At 37.7% G+C, this 19,461-nt stretch overlaps 1 protein-coding gene across 6 annotated transcripts in view; it reads right to left on the bottom strand.

The window, feature by feature from the left end:
* LOC140170097 (neuronal growth regulator 1-like) overlaps nucleotides 1-19,461 on the bottom strand; it is a 33,104-nt gene that overhangs the window by 8,841 nt on the left and 4,802 nt on the right. Inside the window, exons 2-10 of one of the 6 annotated variants that reach the window (XM_072193417.1) lie at nucleotides 17,691-17,746; nucleotides 14,041-14,329; nucleotides 12,334-12,621; nucleotides 10,364-10,511; nucleotides 7,074-7,143; nucleotides 5,224-5,336; nucleotides 3,726-3,775; nucleotides 3,549-3,596; nucleotides 289-363 (exon numbers count right to left, since the gene is read on the bottom strand). In XM_072193417.1, coding sequence (XP_072049518.1) covers nucleotides 289-363; nucleotides 3,549-3,596; nucleotides 3,726-3,775; nucleotides 5,224-5,336; nucleotides 7,074-7,143; nucleotides 10,364-10,511; nucleotides 12,334-12,621; nucleotides 14,041-14,329; nucleotides 17,691-17,746 — 1,137 coding nt within the window. Of the gene's footprint in view, nucleotides 1-288; nucleotides 364-3,548; nucleotides 3,597-3,725; nucleotides 3,776-5,221; nucleotides 5,337-7,073; nucleotides 7,144-10,363; nucleotides 10,512-12,333; nucleotides 12,622-14,040; nucleotides 14,330-17,690; nucleotides 17,747-19,461 lie in introns of all 6 variants that reach the window. The other 5 variants (XM_072193419.1, XM_072193418.1, XM_072193422.1 and 2 more) reach the window with 5 other exon arrangements.

The raw sequence follows: 19,461 nt of genomic DNA, 5'->3' as shown, positions 1-19,461 counted from the left end.
ACGAGATATATAGAATACATGCACTTGAATCCACGTTGCCTTCCCTTGATCCACCTTTCTGGTTTGCATGGTTTTGGTATAGCTTATGTTATGTTAAACAAAGTGTAGAGACGCCTAGCGTCGCTACTCAGCCAAATATGATGACTTGTAATGCATACATGAATATTTGTATGACCATACGCATTTTGTATGCTAATAAGTAAGGTAAGCCTTAAATACATTATCTAAACATGCTAAAGAAATCGTGGTAACATAAGACATAATGATAAATTAAGTATGCATACTAACCATTAAATTCTGAAGTTACTCCCTCCGTTGTCATTGCAAACTGACGTGATGTCACACCTGACAAAAAAGTAATAACTGGGAAAATCGAGGGTTGAGAGTAAGAAAACCTTACCTCACAAAGCTCCCTTTGTGAGTTACGACTTTCCGGTTCAAACAGTTGTTTGGTGGCATATGAAACTGAGTCATTTTTAAGAAAAATTCAACAATGAGGGCGCTATTTATCGTAAATCTTGTTTGCATCTTTACAAGGTCTAGACACTTGTATAATGTGTTAGAACATCAGCAAAAACACTAACAAATTACAAAGAATAATTTTCAGAAAACTTTTTACCATGAAATGTAAGGTATAACTCATAGTATTTGGCTAATTTAATTGTAAAATATATGTAAATAGCGACCTCAATTTGCACCCAAATGTACAGTTTATAGAATAAGAATCACCCCAAAAAAAGATGAATAATTTGATATAGAAACGAAAATCTATGCTACAAATTCCTACAAAATATATGTGTATATACAGGTTATTAGTGTGATAGCTGTTGATATTATTCAGGTATAGAATTGAACATTTATATAATGCTTTGTTAGAAAAATTAATAAATGATCCCATCAAACAACCGTGAATTCACAACCCTCGAAATGTTGTATGTTGGTAATTAAATATAAATGATTCCAATGGTTACTTTCTAGTTGTATGACACAAAAACTATATTACTCCGGTGGCAGGGCAAGGTATAGGTTGGTTTTGCCAATAAAGTTTTTTTTTCTTTGTTGATTATTGTTCTATGGGTGGTACAAAATGAGATTCCGAGGGATAAAATTGACACTCCCGGGCAATTTGAGATATCCATGGTCAAAGTTTATACAGAGGTCAAAAGCCAAAAATTCAAACACTGTAAAATTTATTTCTCTCATCATATTGAAAATATATAGTTTCACCTATCTACGACCTATCCTTGTGGAGTTATGAGCAAAAAGGTGGTCAAAGGTTAAATAGGGAACAGACAAAATGCTCTAATTTTGATGGAGATTGTTTCAAATTGTTCTAAATATGATAACTACTCTAGTAAAGAATAGTTTGGACCACCTAGAATTACATTATTTAGCAACATTACGTTTGGGTTTTGGAAAGAACCTTCTGTTAAATCATGCATGACTCAATTACAAGTCTCTAAATTCCTTTCTTCTTGTCTATTGATATTTTGAATAGTGTTTATCTTTCCCTAATAGATTGTGATACTAAATGAACAATCAGTTTGGGCAGTTCGCACTAGGCCCTACATCTCATAGGACAATAAAGCTAGTGCCCTGATTGATTCTTCCTGCATATCAATATGCTTCATTTACATTACATTACAGAGATCGGACACTAATCCCAACCATAACAAACCATGTATTATTTTGATTGAGCAGGGAAGATGTGATACTATTTTTTTTATATTAGTCTAGTTGCCGGCGTCAGGTATACATATAGAATGGGGTTTTTTTTATGATGCTGACATGGACGTACTGATTATTATGTATGATGCAAACTCATAGGTGTTGTGCGTTTGGCAATTTGGGAGAGGTGGGGGTTCAAAATGACCCCATAGGATTATAAAATCAAAATTTCAATTGCTCAAATACCTCTTTCAATATATCATATTATTTACATAAATAAACATAAATAAATAAATAAATAAATAAATAAATAAATATATAAATAAATAAATAAATAAATAAATAAATAAATAAATAAATAAATAAATAAATAAATAAATAAATAAATAAACGAAAAAAAATTGAACAAATTGTAGCGCAGCATTAAAGTCATTAATATAACCATTGCTGGCAGGAGGACTCGAACCAACGATATTGACATTAGCAGTCTGATGCTCTACCACTGATCTATATGACAGCATCTAGTGATGAGGGTCGAGTTTTTAGCTTATACAGTGTTTGTCTGTAATAGTGCCACTTCGTGAAAGAAATAAATATAAAATCTAAATTTTTAATTTAAATTTATTTGATAATTTTCTAACCTATATTTTATTTAAAGCAGGGACAAATATTTCCCCTTTTATCCAATTAGACCGCTAAATAAGAATCTACTTCTTTTATTACTGATTTAATTCCGCGATTTGTTCCACTAAGCAATACCAAAGATTAATGTCAAGCATCTCACAACAGATATTTAGTTGGTTTAGTGGTCTTGCACAGTGCTTTTTAACCGGGAGGTACCGAGATCGATTCCCACCTCTGCCTGCAATTTTTTTTTAAAGACTGGGAAATAATAACCTGACATTCGCCGCTGACATTCTTACTGCAGAAGCGGAGTTATAACTTATTAAACTTTGCTCCTTCCGTAAAAGGGTAAATTATTTTGGCACTACATTATTTCTTTTTTTTTTCTACATTGCTGGTATTAAATATCAAATGGTCATAATTGGCGGTCACTTCAAATCATCCCCAACTGAACGAGGTTCAGGAATGTCCTCTCATTGTTAATTGGTGGTTATCCCACCGCTTGAACAGGATTTAGCCAAAGCAAACAAAGACTTAAGCTTTTTACTAATGCTATACATAAGTATAAGCTTATTATCCTCTTCAACAGTAGGATTAAAGATTGGTGCTTGACAATTTGCCGACTTTACGAGCGGTTTGAAATGGATGGTCACATTACGTGCTAGTGTCATTGGTTATTGTTAAAAGGCAATAAGGTGTGTAATTGCAATATTTCCTCTGAATAGGAAAGACTCTCTACATCGAGCCATGGATGCTAGTGGTTCGCAATACTGTTATTTAAGAGAAGGTATCTTCCAAATCCAAATCGAAATGAGCATTAATACTGATTTTTTTCCTCAGAAATACAATACAAAATTCATGTGTGAAACTACTTTTTGGTATCTCTATGGCTACAGGAGATATGTTAATTTACTTTCTTATTCCCGGGGACGTAAGGCCAATGGCTACTTGCAGAAGGACGTAATTAACCTATTTCATCTATGAATGTTTATTGATCAAATCGTGGAGCCCTATATAAGGCAAGCAATTTTCTAAACTAATATTTCTGAGTGCGTTTTTTAAAATTTTGTACAATGTATCTGTAAATGTTGATTTTTTGTACAAAATATATCCGAATGTTGCTTTCATACTTACTATATAGTTGCGGCCAAACATAACATTGATGCCAGATCTTTACCAGTTTGAAGCATGAGCGTAGGCCAATGGGCACTTCAAGAAGGACTTAAAATATATCGTCAGGTTGCTTTTATACTTACTGTTTGCGGTGTTGTGTGTAATAGCAGGTGGCTGTGTCGTCATTTTATCTAGGAGAAACAAACAATACATAACTAAAACATTGATGCTAGATCTTAACCAGCGTAAAGCATGAGCGTAGGCCAATGGGCACTTCAATAAGGACTAAAAATATATCGTCAGGTTGTTTTTATACTTACTGTTTGCGGTGTTGTGTGTAATAGCAGGTGGTTTTGTCGTCATTTTATTTGGGAGAAACAAACAATACGTAACTAAAACATTGATGCTAGATCTTTACCAGAGTGAAGCATGAGCGTAGGCCGATGGGCACTTCAAGAAAGACTTAAAATAAACATCTCAAAAAAGGTAACTAACCCCCTTAAATAATGAAAATAATGATTGTATTACAAATCTGTAAAATGTGTTGGAAGCAGAATTTATTTTTGCACATTTTGACACTCATTTGTAGCAATTGACTAAATATTGACGTCACAGCGTACATTTAAATCAATGTAGCCCAAGATTTGAAAGTTGCAGTAAATTCTATTGATTTTGCATTCAGTGTAATGGAAGGAAATCTGTGTAATGATATCTTTGTTTTGTTTTGTATTGTAAACATTTGTATGTACGACGTAAATGCAACTTTTAAATCTAGACCTCCCTACATTTAATTGACCGGTGTTTTATTGTTTTCTGGGCTATTGTATCAAATGAGGTGTCAAAATGCGCAGAAATAAATTTTGCTTTCAACGCATTTTACAGATTTGCAATACAATAGCCCGTTGTTGAATAACGGTCATTATTTAAGGGGGTTAGTTAACTTTTTTAGATGTTTATATCGTCAGATTGTTTTTAAACTTACTGTTTGCGGCGTTGGGTGTAATAGCATGTGGTTGTGTCGTCTTTTTTAAGGCATTACAAAAATCAGTAATATTTGTCATTTTTAAACCTCCATTTTCTTTGTTACAGTACATTACAAAACTCTTAACATTATCTGGTTTACTATTCCATATAAATTTGAAAATAATTTGCTCCACTTGTTTCATGTATTTTATTTGAGAGTGCCTTTGATTTGACAATTGTAATTCTGCCTATTGGGGTCAGGTTCATCTGGGACCAGATATCCAAAAGTGTTTTCAACTTCGTTAATTGAGGATCAAACAGCTTAGTCGTCAACTCAAATTTCTCGGCCATATACTGCGTCTTGAAGACGACGAGCCTGTGAAAGAATATTCCCTTTATATTCCACCACATGGGAAGAGGAATCCGGGGCGGCCACGCACACTGTACTTACAGTATGTCGAGCACCTCTTGGGTAATACTGAAGGGATGCTGCAGCCAAACAAAATTATTTCGCTTGCCCAAGATCGCAATCGTTGGAGAAAGCTTGGAGAAAGCTTGATGATGATTTAATCAAAATTGGCCTTTCTTTTCATACCGTTTCCGACGGTCCAAATTCGTATTCGCTTTAGCCAACACATCTTAACAACCAAAACTCACACCACATAACTTTTATTGTATAGCCAAAATTTAAGAGTATGTTCATGGGCAATTTAAATTTAATGGCTGGTAAGATAACAGAGATGTGACGATGGAGGTAGAACTTTTTGAATGACCCTCGTAGATGTGCTCTGCGAGGACTTGGATGCCACGAACTTTGACCCATGACCTGTACATCTACAATGTATATACTTACTTTGAAGCGATATAGTCGCAACACTGACGCCTCTTTCGTTTGCAAATTGGCACGTGTAGTTTCCTGTTGTGTTGCTATTAACTTCAAGAATAAAGAGAGTCGAGTAGGTTGTCTCCTTCATTTCATTTCATTTTCATTTCATTTTATTCGCCAGAAAAACATTATAAAATACATATATTGCACATTTATAAGTACTACATCAAAAACAATTAGATATTTAAAAACTATTAAATATGAGCCCTTGAATAAGTTCATCAGGACTGTTAGACGACATACCAATGGTAAGCCGCTCCACAAGTACCACAATTCACCCCCTCTCCAGACGTCCCACCCCCGATCGGAGGACCCCTCAGCAACACGACGAACCAGCAACACCCCCATCTCCAGGCGCACAGCTCCCCACAGCAACCAGCCACACACATGACTTAGTGGTCATGTCCCTCATAAACAAGTCCGCCATGACAGATCACGCGTCACATCAAAACCAAGCATCGAATGGATGCTAACGCCAATAACGGTGATGAAGGGACACACTCACCAAATCCTGCATATGACCAACCACCGCAAAGTCCGCACACTCCGGAACGAGAGTAGGACTGCCGCCAGCCCAGCATCACCAATGACGTCCCCCGACCGGAAGATGAGACGTCCAAAACGCGAGCAAACTACCGAACCCCCAAAACAAAATTCACCAATAGTACTACATGTATATAAGCACTACATATGTGTACATCCACATCAAAAACGATGCACCCGTCGGCCGCCACACACGCTCCATTCCACATAAACAGCCAGGGACGAATACCAGACCCGTCCCAAGCCTAAGCCGCCCCAAGCCATACCGAAGTCACCTGATTCAGGAATACAGAAACGTATTCCCAAACCATGCGACCCGTGGACGACCCGAAGCGACCCCCACCCGAGACAAGCCCAGCACCCACCCCCAGCTATCATGCGAAACGAGACACATGCAGCAACCGACAAGCGCACCGCCCCGATATGGATGTACACATATGGGAATTGAGCAACATGGCCTGCTGGGCAGATAGCACCAAACCCCGGGAGGGTGGGTCGGAGCAACAAATTAACAAAACAGGACGGAAAACAAGAGAACCCTGGCAGGGAAAGCCAAACAGTGACAAAAAGTCAACTTTCAAAGTGGCTAACCGTATGGCTCTCTACAAACACAAAACAACAAAAAGGGCTGAGAGACCCCCAGGATGAAGAGCAAAACTCCCACCAGGCCAAGCAGCTCATATGAACATCTAAAAATGTCAATGAAATATTATGTAAAGTTATAAAAATAACAAAAATACAAAAGTACAGAAAGGAAAATTACAGTTATTGCACCCAAAAAAAAAAAAAAGAAATCAGGATTAGTTCTGGACCTGCCAGCTGATTTCATTTAAATGTTTTTTGTACCTTGTAAAAAACTAGGAAGACTCATCAAGAGTTGGTCCTTGACATAAGAGGGTAAATTGTCAAAATAATACAGGAAATCTATTAAAAACTGTGAATTTAAAACTGTCAGTTCTGGCATATGAATGATGAAACTTGAGAGTGTCTGCATGACGCAAATTAATCTTGATATATTTGAAGGGATCAACATCGTACACACCACAGAGACACTTGGTTACATAGGCAATGGCAAGATATGTATATCTGTTCTCCAGTGAGGTGAGACTAAGTCTTTGGAGGCGCTCATTATAAGACAACTCGCCCCTAGGTGCAGGGATACAAGAGCGTGCTAACCGCTTCTGAATATTTTCAAGTTTTTAAGATGACCAGACTGATGTGGAATCAAGCTGGGGCCCCGTATTCAAGAATGGGGCGGCATAATGTATTGTAAAGCCTTGTACGGGTCCACTGTTTCTGACGGTAATTGGTGGACCACATCAACTTGGTACCCGTCAACGTTGCTGCTAAAAGAAATAAAATTAGGAAACACACAACGAATTGAAGACAAAGAATACTAATATAGCCATATCCACATGAATTGTAGGGTTGACCGCATTATATTGTGATGTATTAGACCCCCCGCCACGGATCTATATAACACAATCACATAACATAATGTTATGAGTTTCACAGAAATCCGATGACCACTTGGCCACAACACACTTTATAAACAATTTAACAACATCCACGCACTTCTCTTAAAGCACTTTTACCCTAATTAGGCTACATAATTATTGTCTAGCCATCACAGCAAGGGTAAACAGGTACGGGTAAACAGATACAAGGTAAACGTCCTTGTCCGGACGAATTTCAAGTTATATATAATAGAAGACAGAGATAAAAAGACTAGTTTGCGTCTGACGTCATCTGTCAATCTCGAGCACGGTTTGTTTACAAGTGCCGGGCGCCTTATTGTTAGTTTTGTACATTTAAACATACAAACCATTTAAGCTAGGTCTTTATAGTAGGAAACTTTCTTTCGCGAAGGCACCATGTCAAGAATCCATAGAAAAGTTGCTTTTTTGCTTTGTAAAAGTACGTAATTTTTCGCCATTTACTGCTATTCCTTTCATCCGATCGGCACCAGATAAATCGACCTTCCTTGTACGCGCTATTAACCAATCAAGGATCGTAGAGAATTTGATTCACAGTGACGTCAGACGCAAACCAGGCTTTTTATATCTGTCTTCAATTATAACTCAATTTTACCACGAAAACAGAATTCGGGGTCTCGATTTCGTTGTCTCAGATAATCAAGCACCGTATAGTCTAGCGCCTTGCCAATTATAGAGACCTTAGTTGGTCGAAGCAGCCAAAAAAAATTGAATTTCATTATCAAAATCAATATATTATTGAAAAATAACACTTTGATGTTTTGCAGAAGATCATTCTACAAAACATATACTTTGAAAACTTGCTTGATTTATTGTTGTTAAAGGTGGGTGACCTGATTGACAGCCTCATCCACAACTTTACCCTATCAAAATGCAGATTTTGGTACCAGGTGAAAGAATATCTCCCGTCATATTTGGTTTCTAAAAAAACAATTGTAAGGCTTGCACTTGAATATATTATGTGTTGAAAGAACATGACAGTCTTAAGTTAAGTGTGCGTATTGAAAACCAACCGCGCGTTTTGAAATGAAAAAGTGAAAAATAAAAATTCAGATTTTATATCTTTATCTGCATCAGACTTTTTTTTTCTAAACAAGGTTCTAAAGGTTAAGCAGATGGTTTTAAAGTTCTCAAGGCTCACTACAGAGGTCAGAGACCAGGTTGTTGTCAATAGCCTTAGTCGGAGGTCCCTCGGCCCATAGTCTCAAAACTATTAAACAGGTCGAAACAAAATGGCCATGCGTAGCTGTTGAAGAACGAGTGGGTTAGCTCTACCATCATGGGAATTTCTGCCATGAAGACATCGGTGCGATGACACTGTGTATCATAGATCAGTAATTATGGGATGTCCCCTGCATCTCGCTTGATGACGGGCTGTCTGTAACAGAATAAATCTAAATATACGAATATGCTTTTTATTCCGTTTACTATTTTCCCCCTAATTAACCTCAATCTTCTGCCCAAGTTTGGCCCTCTTTACGGAGCTGATTTATAGTTTAATCTTGATCGCTACTCAAAACATTAGTTTAACCCTAATGGGGACGGGGTGATTTTTATGATTAAACCCTGTTTTCCCAGCTTCCCCATCCGCTACGCCCCGGGATGACTTAAAAATGGTCTATAATATACATTCTGTTGACTGATACCATATGAGTCACGCCGTCATACCCGAGTTCACCCTGTTCGTCGTGCGCGAAACGGGGGGGGGGGGGCTCTTGGATTTTGACTGGGTACCCAAGCTTGATCCGTTTTAGCGAGACAAAGGCTAGTCACAAGACTCTTACTAAGGGTATCAAATCCAAAAAATGACTATCTCTAGGGATATCATATTCCAAGTCTATTCTAGTCTCGTTAGCGTTATCAAAGTCACCTCTTCTAGTCTCCAAATTTAAGAGATATCAATTTTTTATCTTATATCTTTGGAATGTTTGGTAAAAAATAGAACAAAGTCATTTCTGGTACAATAATTGTCATAAAGTGCACTTGGTCTTACAGGGGCGACTTTCACCGAAGCTCCATGCGAAAACTAGTCCCGTTAGGGGAATTTTTCTAGTCCCGCTAGGGATATATTTAACTTTAAACTAATCCCAGTAGGTGTTACCTCGAGCATCCCTGGATCTAGCATGGGTTCCCAGAAAATCCTTGAGAGTCCCCCCCCCCCCCCTGCATGTACAGTGTTCAACTCGACGCATGGCGTCGCACTCGACAGAACGGTCAACTGCATATCCGTCAATACACGCTTTTTCAATGGGAAATGAACTTTGCTGCTTGGATGATGTCACGATGAGGTTACCATTTATTCCGTATTGAAAAGCGTGTACTGACGGATATGCAGTCGACCGGCCTCCGACATGTACGCGGTTAAACTCGATATGGCGATGAAATTTACCAATGCCGTGGCAACCAATAGCAAAATAAACATGTCCGTCCAACCTGTATTAATGTTTTAAGTTTCTGAGGAATAAACTGGTGTGTATGTTAGATTATTGGTCACGGTTGTTTGATGGGATCATGTATTAATTTTTCAAACACAACATCATGTACAACCAAATTCTTTTGCAAAATTATTCACTTTTATAGCATTTTTAAAGCTTTTTCGGATATAAAATCTGTCTATTAATGACAAAATAGGTGTCGCTATTTAGTTACTGGAAATTACTCTTTCAAGCTTTAAATACAACTAATTCCTTTTATTGTTTGATCAATTATGTTTATAAAATTTCCTTGTTGCTTGTTTCACCTTTCCCATGTGTTTTAATGGCAGTATTAATCTCCTACCCCTTGCAAATAAGAATTATGATTTAGGATAGATAGCGCCATCTATAGTTTGCATTTAGTTAATAATGAAGCCAATTCTATACATCAAACATCCGTGTGGTCATTTGATAAACATCTATTCGGCTATGATTGCGGCTAACTACTTCACATGCAGGACCACTGTTGAGCTATCATGGTATTCACCGATTTCACCTGTTTACACTTTGGACATGTTGGTACTAATTACTTTGATAGCGACTTTGCCGATTTATACGTAGCGTTAACAGGGCTACTAGTAGGATCTATCACTTACTTTATTTGAAATTCCTCTAAGTACCAAATGACATCAGCAGTTGAAGGCCTTGGGAAAGCCATTGACTTGCATGTTAGTGATGCTGGATCACCAACTGGTATCTTCACTTCTGGGGCGTCATCAGTGATGGCTTTAACTACAGGTTTATCTGAAAGCATAATCGTCATTGCATGTCATCAGGTTACAAGTGCCTTAAAGCAATAATGTGTGATTTGCATAAAAAATAGATTCCTATAAAATGTTAGTTTTCACTGACAGCTACTGATCGCATTGTCCTCTTTTAAGTTCGAGCCAAACAAATGAGGTAAAATGAAGAAAATTTGTATTTAATTCCAATGTGTGTATTTACTTCGCAAATGTTTAAACAACTAGAGTAGGCCTACCTGCAGCTGTGAGGGCACTGTAGCTGTACGTGAGAGCACCACCAGCATCAGATAGTGATGCTGTTTGACCTCCAATGACCCCATATGACCTCTGACCCTAGATGACCTTGGCTTGATCCCCTTTGACCTTTGATGACCTCAGTTTTATTTGATACATCCGTTTGAAATTTAGAAATCATTTTCAGCTATGAATGCTGGGAAGACATTGCAGTCCTCGCAGGGAGTGGTGAAATCTTCCTGTTCCTGTCATATTGAGAATTCGTTATACCATGTTTAAGCCCTCGTATCAAGGATTCCACCCACCAAGTCTGTGCCCGATCGGACAAAGTTTGAAATCTGACCCCCTCTGTAATGACCTTTGACCTCGGTTGACCTCAATGGTATTTTGTGCATATATTCCCCTCGTAGCAAGGATTCTACCCACCAAGTTTGAGCCAGATCGGACAAAGTTTGAAATTTAACCCCTCCATAATGACCTTTGACCTCGGTTGACCTCAATTTCATTTCGGGCATATATTCCCCCCGCATCAAATTCCACCCACCAAGTTTGAGCCCGATCGGACAAAGTTTAAAATTTGACCCCTCCGTAATGACCTTTGACACCTCAATTTTATTTCGGGTATATACTCGCCTCGTATCAAGGATTCCACCTACCAAGTTTGGGCCCGATCGGACAAAGTTGAAATCCATGACCTTTGACTTTTGACTTCAGATGACCTCCATATAATGTTTTTCATGCTCCCTCATACGAAAGATTCTACCCACCAAGTTTGAGCCCGATCGGACAAAGTTTGAAATTTGACCCCTCCGTAATGACCTTTGACCTTTTATTTCGGGCATATATTCGCCTTGTATGAAGGATTCCACCCACCAAGTTTGGGCCCGATCGGACAAACTTTGAAATCCATGACCTTTGACCTTGACCTCAAATTCAGGTATACTCGCACGTATAGTTTAAGTGAAGGCACACACACGTGAAAAGAAAAATGTTCTTTTTGAGCTAAATATGCAAAAGATAACCTACAGGTTAAATACCACTAATTATGTACTACACGGGTTTCAATGGGAAAATGGCTAATTCCGGGTGGAATTTTCTCATATTCAGAACTCTCACAGTTAAATGCCAATAATATCAGGTGAAACTATATGACTTAGATGCCATATTATGTTCAAAAATTCAACATAGGTTGACCTGAGACTTTTCTTGTTTTAATGCACTGAACCATAAACACCTTTAAATGGCAATTCGCCCTCGAAGCTGAAAGTTACAATATGGTAGGGCGAATATTTACTGAAAACCGAAGCCGTGCGAATGAATTTTGGTACTATTACAACAAAAATGTCCTATAATGAGAGAAAATATACCATTTTGAAGCATCAAACCCTAATAAGTACTTTCTGGCTATATAACTTGATCAATTTCAGCGATTTTAATGCAGTCTTTTCAGATGCCATGCAAACAAATAGTTACTCGTCGTATTTCCATGTATCGCCACGGCCTATTAGTGGTATTTAACCTACAGCACAGAACAGCAAGGGGAAAGTTGCCATTCTGATGGTCCTGAAAAGTAGACTACATGTACATACACTTCATACGAATAAATGTAGTTCTGTTTTGCTGCGATTCATCATTGGGTACACCATTTCTGGCAATGCACTCATATTCTCCTCTATCTTCCAGTGTGATAGATGTTATGTTGAAATGAATGCCTCTCTTGAATTCGCCTTCAATGCCATTTGGTAATCTATTATTTGGTCTTGTATGTCGCCAACTGATCTCTGGTGCTGGGCTGCCACTGGCTTTGCATTCCATAACAACATACTGCCCAACTTCTACTGTTTGTATCGCTGTAATATCGTATATATCGGGAGCAGCTGAAAGTAGGAAATAACAAAACTATTAAGTTGTCAGGTCAAAGGTTACCACAATGGGCCAATTAGAGTGCATGACGAATAAAGCTTAATTCTACACAACGTGTCGTTGTTTCCAAATATTGCTACATACCGCTGCGTCGCTCGCAGCAAATACTGCCTTATCTCTCATTTCTGATTTTTTCCAAGATATTTGGCGTATGCCTTTATAATGTTATGTACTACAAATACACCAAATTTCAAAATTAAATGCAGTCTAATTAGGTAAGTTTACGTTACATGGTGCATTTTGAAGATGTTGCGTTTTACATAGGCCTATTGTCGTATCTGCGTCGATTCTCTAACACGAAAGCATTTTCACATACTGTCGTATCTGCGACGCATTCGCAAAATCGGGACAAGATCAACCACATATGAATTTCACATAGGCCTACTGTGTCGTATCTCTAATGCGAATAATGCGATCGCCGTAATCTTTCAAACAAAAAGTCCGGAGTAGATATGGCAATAACGTGTTTCACATGCAGATCTTTTGACGCCTGTTCTTAAAGTTAGTTGTTATACATGACACAAACAAAACTGTATTTCGTGTGATACGACAATACCGTAAAACCCCGTCTACAAGCATATAGAGTGCTTCTGATGAAAGCTACATTAATCCAGGCGCCATTATGGAGTATGAGCAAATAAATTACGGATCCAAGCATATAAAAACAAGTATTATTTTAAGACCAATCTATTGTATTGGTATATTTACACTGGCTTCGAATTAATTTAGCTTTCATAAAAAACACTATGTATGCTTGTAGACGGGGTTTTACGGCATATGATGCAAGCGACGATATTTGGTATTTACTGGTATCCCCGATTTTCTCTTTATCAATAAAACTGATATACCCAGATCGATCACCAATCGTTGACAGAATACAAGACCATCGTAAGTAAACATTGTATGGTTTTGCAGGGCCAGCATTGATTCTGTTTTACAAAGGTGTTCATTTCAAAGATTATATTATTAGAACAATTATCATTAGAATAATTATAATTGTTAACAAAGTTCATAATAATAAATAAAAAATAGAGAACATCATAATGTGCCACTTAAATAAAAATGAAATACCATTATGATATCTTATTTCATTAATTATCACTAATTATTTAATTTTAAATTGTGATTTTTTTTATATATTTTAAATTTCATTAACTTCCAAAATTCACCAAACATGTTAAACATACTGCATGTTTTTTGTTTTTACTCTGCCCGCAATTTTCTATCTCTTACAAACAGTTCAAGAAGCCTGAATTAAGTGTCTTAGTATTGATTCACATAGTTCTACTACATGTACTAATAAACAAATAGTTTCTGTGAGCTTTCCGTGAATTTTGGAAATTTTTGTTTGTAATAAGATATAGCCTACATACTTGTAACAAATATTGTGACAAATTCTTTTTCATGTGAAAATAAATTTTGGCAGGAGTATTTTCCTTCATCAGCCAAGTTCAAATTGCGCATCTCTAAAATAAACTGTGTCTTCCCACCAGTTGTCTCTTCTTCTGTCACGCTATATCTGGCTCTGTCGCCGTGTAGTACTAGCGGCCCGAATGCTAACCCCTGTTTTGGGCCATTCCAAAATGGTCCACCAGGTCCAATAGCTGCGGGTGTATTAACCGTGCATACAAGTGAAACGGAAGTACCGTTGTCCACTCTTAGCTGCAAAAATAAGTCAAAAATATTTGATAGTTTAATACTGAGATTGCCCAGTTACCCATAAAATATAGGGACAACAATACCATAAAGGTTGCTTTACTTACAAACAAATCTGATATCAAATCCTAGACTGCGACCTCCACGAATACTCAAGTTTGGTTTGGGCAAGGATGCTAGTTCGCAACACAAACTTAAAAAACCAGGCAAAACAGACACATCATTTATCGGTACGGGCTGTGCGGTACGACATTTTCGTATTGGTGCTGCCCTATTTAAAGACCCATCCAGTTGACCAGGCAAACTTACATGTTCACCTCTATACCACCTAACTTTACATAGCTCCCAACTTAATGTGTTTTCCAGATATTTATAGTGGCCTTTAAGTTGAAGTGCCATCTCAGTTTGGGTGCGCCGATTGGGATCATGTGCTAATGAATTTTTATTTATTCTGGATAAATAATGGAGTATTAATTACAATTTCAAGCATAGGAGTTTAGGCAAAAGGTACAAGAAGCTGTGTAATTAATATCATGACAAACATGCAACTATTTAAGCTACAGGAGCCTTGTACTTTTTAGTACAAACTCTAATTGAAACCATGCAATTGCGTTGCACTAGCTTTTTGTATAGGCCTATACCTTTCCCCATACCATTGTGCAGAGCTACTACGGTATGGGTTCCCTGTACTACAAGGATGCGGCGCTGCGAATTCAAATATATTCATATACCCATCGCCACCGTTATATATATGGTAATAAGCCAAATTAAGCTATTTGTCGAGAAAATAACCCATCCATATACCAAATTTGGCCTAGGGTCGATAAGGGGTCATTGATATACCAAATGGCCGAAAATGAGACCCGTGTTTGCGGCACATCCCTGTATGTTCATTTGCACTGAGTAGGTCCCTCGGTCTGTAACTACTGTATTCAACCTGATTAGCTCCCAGGGCCTGGGCAGCTTAAAGCCATGTGTGATTTGCTCCACAGCGACACCCTTAATTTGTCTTGAATTTCTACTTTTAACACGGTTGTAATGGTGTTCTAAAATACCAAGAAAAAGACTAAGCTTAAGTGCTTTAATTACAATAAAATTCAAGTTTTTATAATAAATCCGGTTGTATTCCGAGTTCACCGATCGAGTGATGACTGACACGTTTGGTGTATGTGTATGAATCAGTAACGTCAGTGTATACTGTACGTCTTATATATTTATACGTCCCGGCGGCGTGAAGCTCAAATCGGCAAGCTTATACTCGCAATAAAGAGGCGCTCACTGCTAACCCATACTGTTTAGGCGTTACGACATTGTGCGGAGGAACGCAATAGTCTCCTACACAGCCAGTTTGTGTCGGTCCTAACGCTCGTCGTTCCTAGTATGTTCGTTATAGCCGCATACAGTCTAGCCCGAGACTACATCCAAACACAACTGCAATAAGCTCATGGTGGCGCTATACTAAGACAAATACGGTATATCTAAAGAGATAGAAGCACTCATTCATTTGCCTTGGGTGCATCTAACCATATAGAACATGCGCATAGATTCTCATCTTCTCTGATCGAACCCACTCAGGAGGGTGAAAGTTCATAAGAGCAAAGCTGGAACTTACAGGGAGTGGAAAGAGATGGTACACCACCACCATGACCACGGCAAAAATGTTTCTAGTATATTTCGATTTAGACTTATTTCAATGTTCAACCCACAATGCAAAACAAGTCACTGAGGTACATGAACATGATTGCAATGATTTATAGTGGTACCGCACAACAACAACATGTACGCTCGTATATAGAACATGAGTGAAATGTTTTGTAACTATACTATATCTTCAAAATCCGTTGATCTCATTGTGACGAGATCGACGGTCTCTAGTGGAAATTTATAAAGAGAAATCTTTCAAACCGATAAGAATTAAACAAAACTATTAGAATTGAATTTCTATGAAACTTTCTCATCCAAATGAATGAGAAATACTAATTAACGTGTTTTCCCCTGTCACATTGTATTATCGTGTTAAAATTTCTAATTAGCATTTCTCATTCACTTTTATGAGAAAGTTTCATAGATCAACTGCAAATGCAAGCTTGACCATAAGTAGTTAAAAGCCTAGTCATAATTGGCAATTGAAATGAGCATTTCAAGTTATCAACCAATCAGAAATGCTGTTAAAGGACCAGTAGTATCCAGAGGGCTAAAGGGCCTGCAAACATGAATATATCGTGTGAGAAATATAGGCGAATCCAACGAGCCAAGTCATGGTCAGGATTTGGTCGGCCATCTTTGGTTTCCCGCTAGCACCAACCTGGGGTTTTGAGCGCCCGATTGTGCAAATAAAAGCCGCCTAACACCTGGAGAAGATGCAAAGACGAGGAGGGTTAATAGAATAATATATACATTGTATATTATACAATAGAGGTAATCCTGTCGCATCTATTCATACATAGTCCTTTTGTTCATCCATTTGTACATCTATGAATAGATGCGACGGGATTACCTGCGGAATTATTTCTATTGTATTATTCTATTAACCCTCATCGACCTTACCTAGGTGTAAGGCGGCTTTTATTTGCACAACTGTTGGAACTGTACTGTGTTGTAAACTTAAAATCGTTCCTTTGTCTACCTGTGTTTTCGCGGAAGGTGTAAAACGGGTGATGGAATGCAGTTTAAAATATCCGCCAAGGCCGAATCATTTCAAAATTTTGGATGCATTGCAGCCGACGGGGACCCAACTAAAGGCTGCTAGTCAGGTGTAGGAATGCGTGTATTTGGATTCGTCTATATTGCACATTATAAACAATTTTGCACCTCAAGAAAACATTTTTAATTCCAGGGTTGTAGTTAGCCCAAATTAGCCCACCCATATTTTTTTGTTATTGTGACACTTCTGGGGGTGCCCGAGGAGGTAAAACTGTGGATCAAAATGTGTGTCTCCTATATTGCACCGGGATTTCTCATGTGAATGTACTCGATTGAAAGTGTTTAGAACAACCCCTACACTCCCACACACCTGGGACACTGTACTGGACCGACAGACGGGGTTGTATATATTTTTTTTTGATTCTCTGCACTTAACCGGGGAACTTGACCCCGTTTTGCACAAATTATACACCTTTTTAAACCTATTCAACGGGGACTAATTTCATATCAACAATACGGGACACACTCTCAAATGTATTTAGGCTGTTTTTAATCAATTGCACATCTTAGCTAAGATTCACCATTACATACTTCCTGACGAAGATTCACCATTACCTACTTCCTGACAAAGATTCACCATTACCCACTTTTTTGACAAACACATATGCACATCTTGACAAACACATACGCACCCCATACAAAATATGAAACAATGAATATCTACCTGACCGTTTGTGATCTGACTATCAGAATTTGTTGTAATAGAAATGTAGCCGTATACTGCAATGACAAAAACAAGACACGTTACATTAATTGCAAGGTCCCAATCCGAACTTTAAAACTGAACCCTTTATGGCACCCCTAAATTCCAGATTTTTCCACAAATTTAATGATAAAAACTAATATTTGAAGTGAAGTGAGCGGCCACAGAGGGCCGCGACCTGAGGACTGTAGATTGCCTCAAGTGACCTCTATAGCGCTTAATGTGTAATGGAATTGACAATTGTCAGCTAAAAAGCATATAAATTGAAATCATGAACAGTAATACAGGTTGTATGAAAATGAGTGGTACCCATTGGTTTTGGGGACTACTCTATAATCCGACGCTTCATAACATTCGCTAGTCCGAATTTTAAAAGAGGTTCTCTAGTCCGAAAAAAATTGAAAAGAGGTTCTTTATTCCGACGGTTCTTTATTTCGAAGGTTCTATAGTCCGAATTTTAAAAACGGTTCTCTAGTCCGAATATGAAAATAGGCTCTATAGTCCGAATTTTAAAAAGGGTTCTATAGTCCGAATATAGAAATAGGCTCTATAATCCGAATTTAAAATGAGTAAAAAGGTTCTATAGTCTGATTCTTTATAACATTAACGTATACTGCGCCCTCTAACTAGATAATAGCAAATCACGATGTAATGTGGATGGATTTCGGTAAAAACTAAATCTTTTTAGAGATATTTTGGCCTTCATGTGGACTAAAAGAGAGGCATGTTATAGCTTAAATAAAAATTTAAGACCTATACACACACTCCCCAAATCGCAAGATAAAACCATACTTAAATTAACTATTCTCTAAACTAATTTGTATGACTAAATTTGTTTCAATGACTAAAGCCGCAGCTTTTACAGGGAGCGCTATGAAAATTTGAACTCGTCAATGCTCGAATACAGGGTAGTGTATTACTAGTATATAATATTACATAGGATTGAATAGAGATTATCACAGTTCAACTGTCAATTATTGATTAACTAAACCTCTTTTTAATAAGTACTTTCAAGGATTTGAAAGTCCATTTAGTCCCAAGGTCAAATACCATGAAATTAAGAATTCCAAAATTAGATTTTTTTTATGGGAATGTCATCTTTAAAGGCTCTCTAACTCAAAAACATAGCGACTTGTTCCGGGTTTTGTTGTAGCTGATCACATATTTATTTAATTAACCTGAAAGCTTGACGTAAAGTTACCAACTATTTATACTGTTGCTATTTGGTAGTACATACTTTTGTAGGACCTGTGGTTCTTGAGTTATGTTGTAAAGAGGGCTGAAATAACAACACTTTTGTAAAACGTACATAACCCATTAAAGGAACAGTCCGGCAATCACAACTTGTGATTAGGAAAATAATTATCAAGCACGAATCACGTGGTTTTATTTAAAACAAACTCATATTGACTTTAAAAACGAATAAAAACAACCGTCTCTCACCACGCGATATTCAAATGCCCCGTAACACAATGAAAGCTGACGACAATTGAGCACAAATAACCATGACGTCAATTGCCACGGGTAATTTTGGCGCGGGAATTTTGAATATCGCGTGTTGGGAGCCGGCTGTTTATATTCGATGGCCAATATGCAATATGAGTTTGTTTTAAAACCCGGCGATTCGTGATTGATATTTGTTTTTCTAACATATAAGGTATAATGATGTTATTGCCGGAGTGTTCCTTTAACAACAATAAGTGGATGTACAATAATTATGAGCTCTGGGGGA

This window comes from Amphiura filiformis, chromosome 14 (assembly GCF_039555335.1).
Source record: "Amphiura filiformis chromosome 14, Afil_fr2py, whole genome shotgun sequence".
In the NCBI taxonomy this organism is placed as follows: domain Eukaryota; kingdom Metazoa; phylum Echinodermata; class Ophiuroidea; order Amphilepidida; family Amphiuridae; genus Amphiura; species Amphiura filiformis.
The sequence above is the reverse complement of the archived record's forward strand: the minus strand, read 5'-3'. Positions and strand labels throughout refer to the sequence as shown.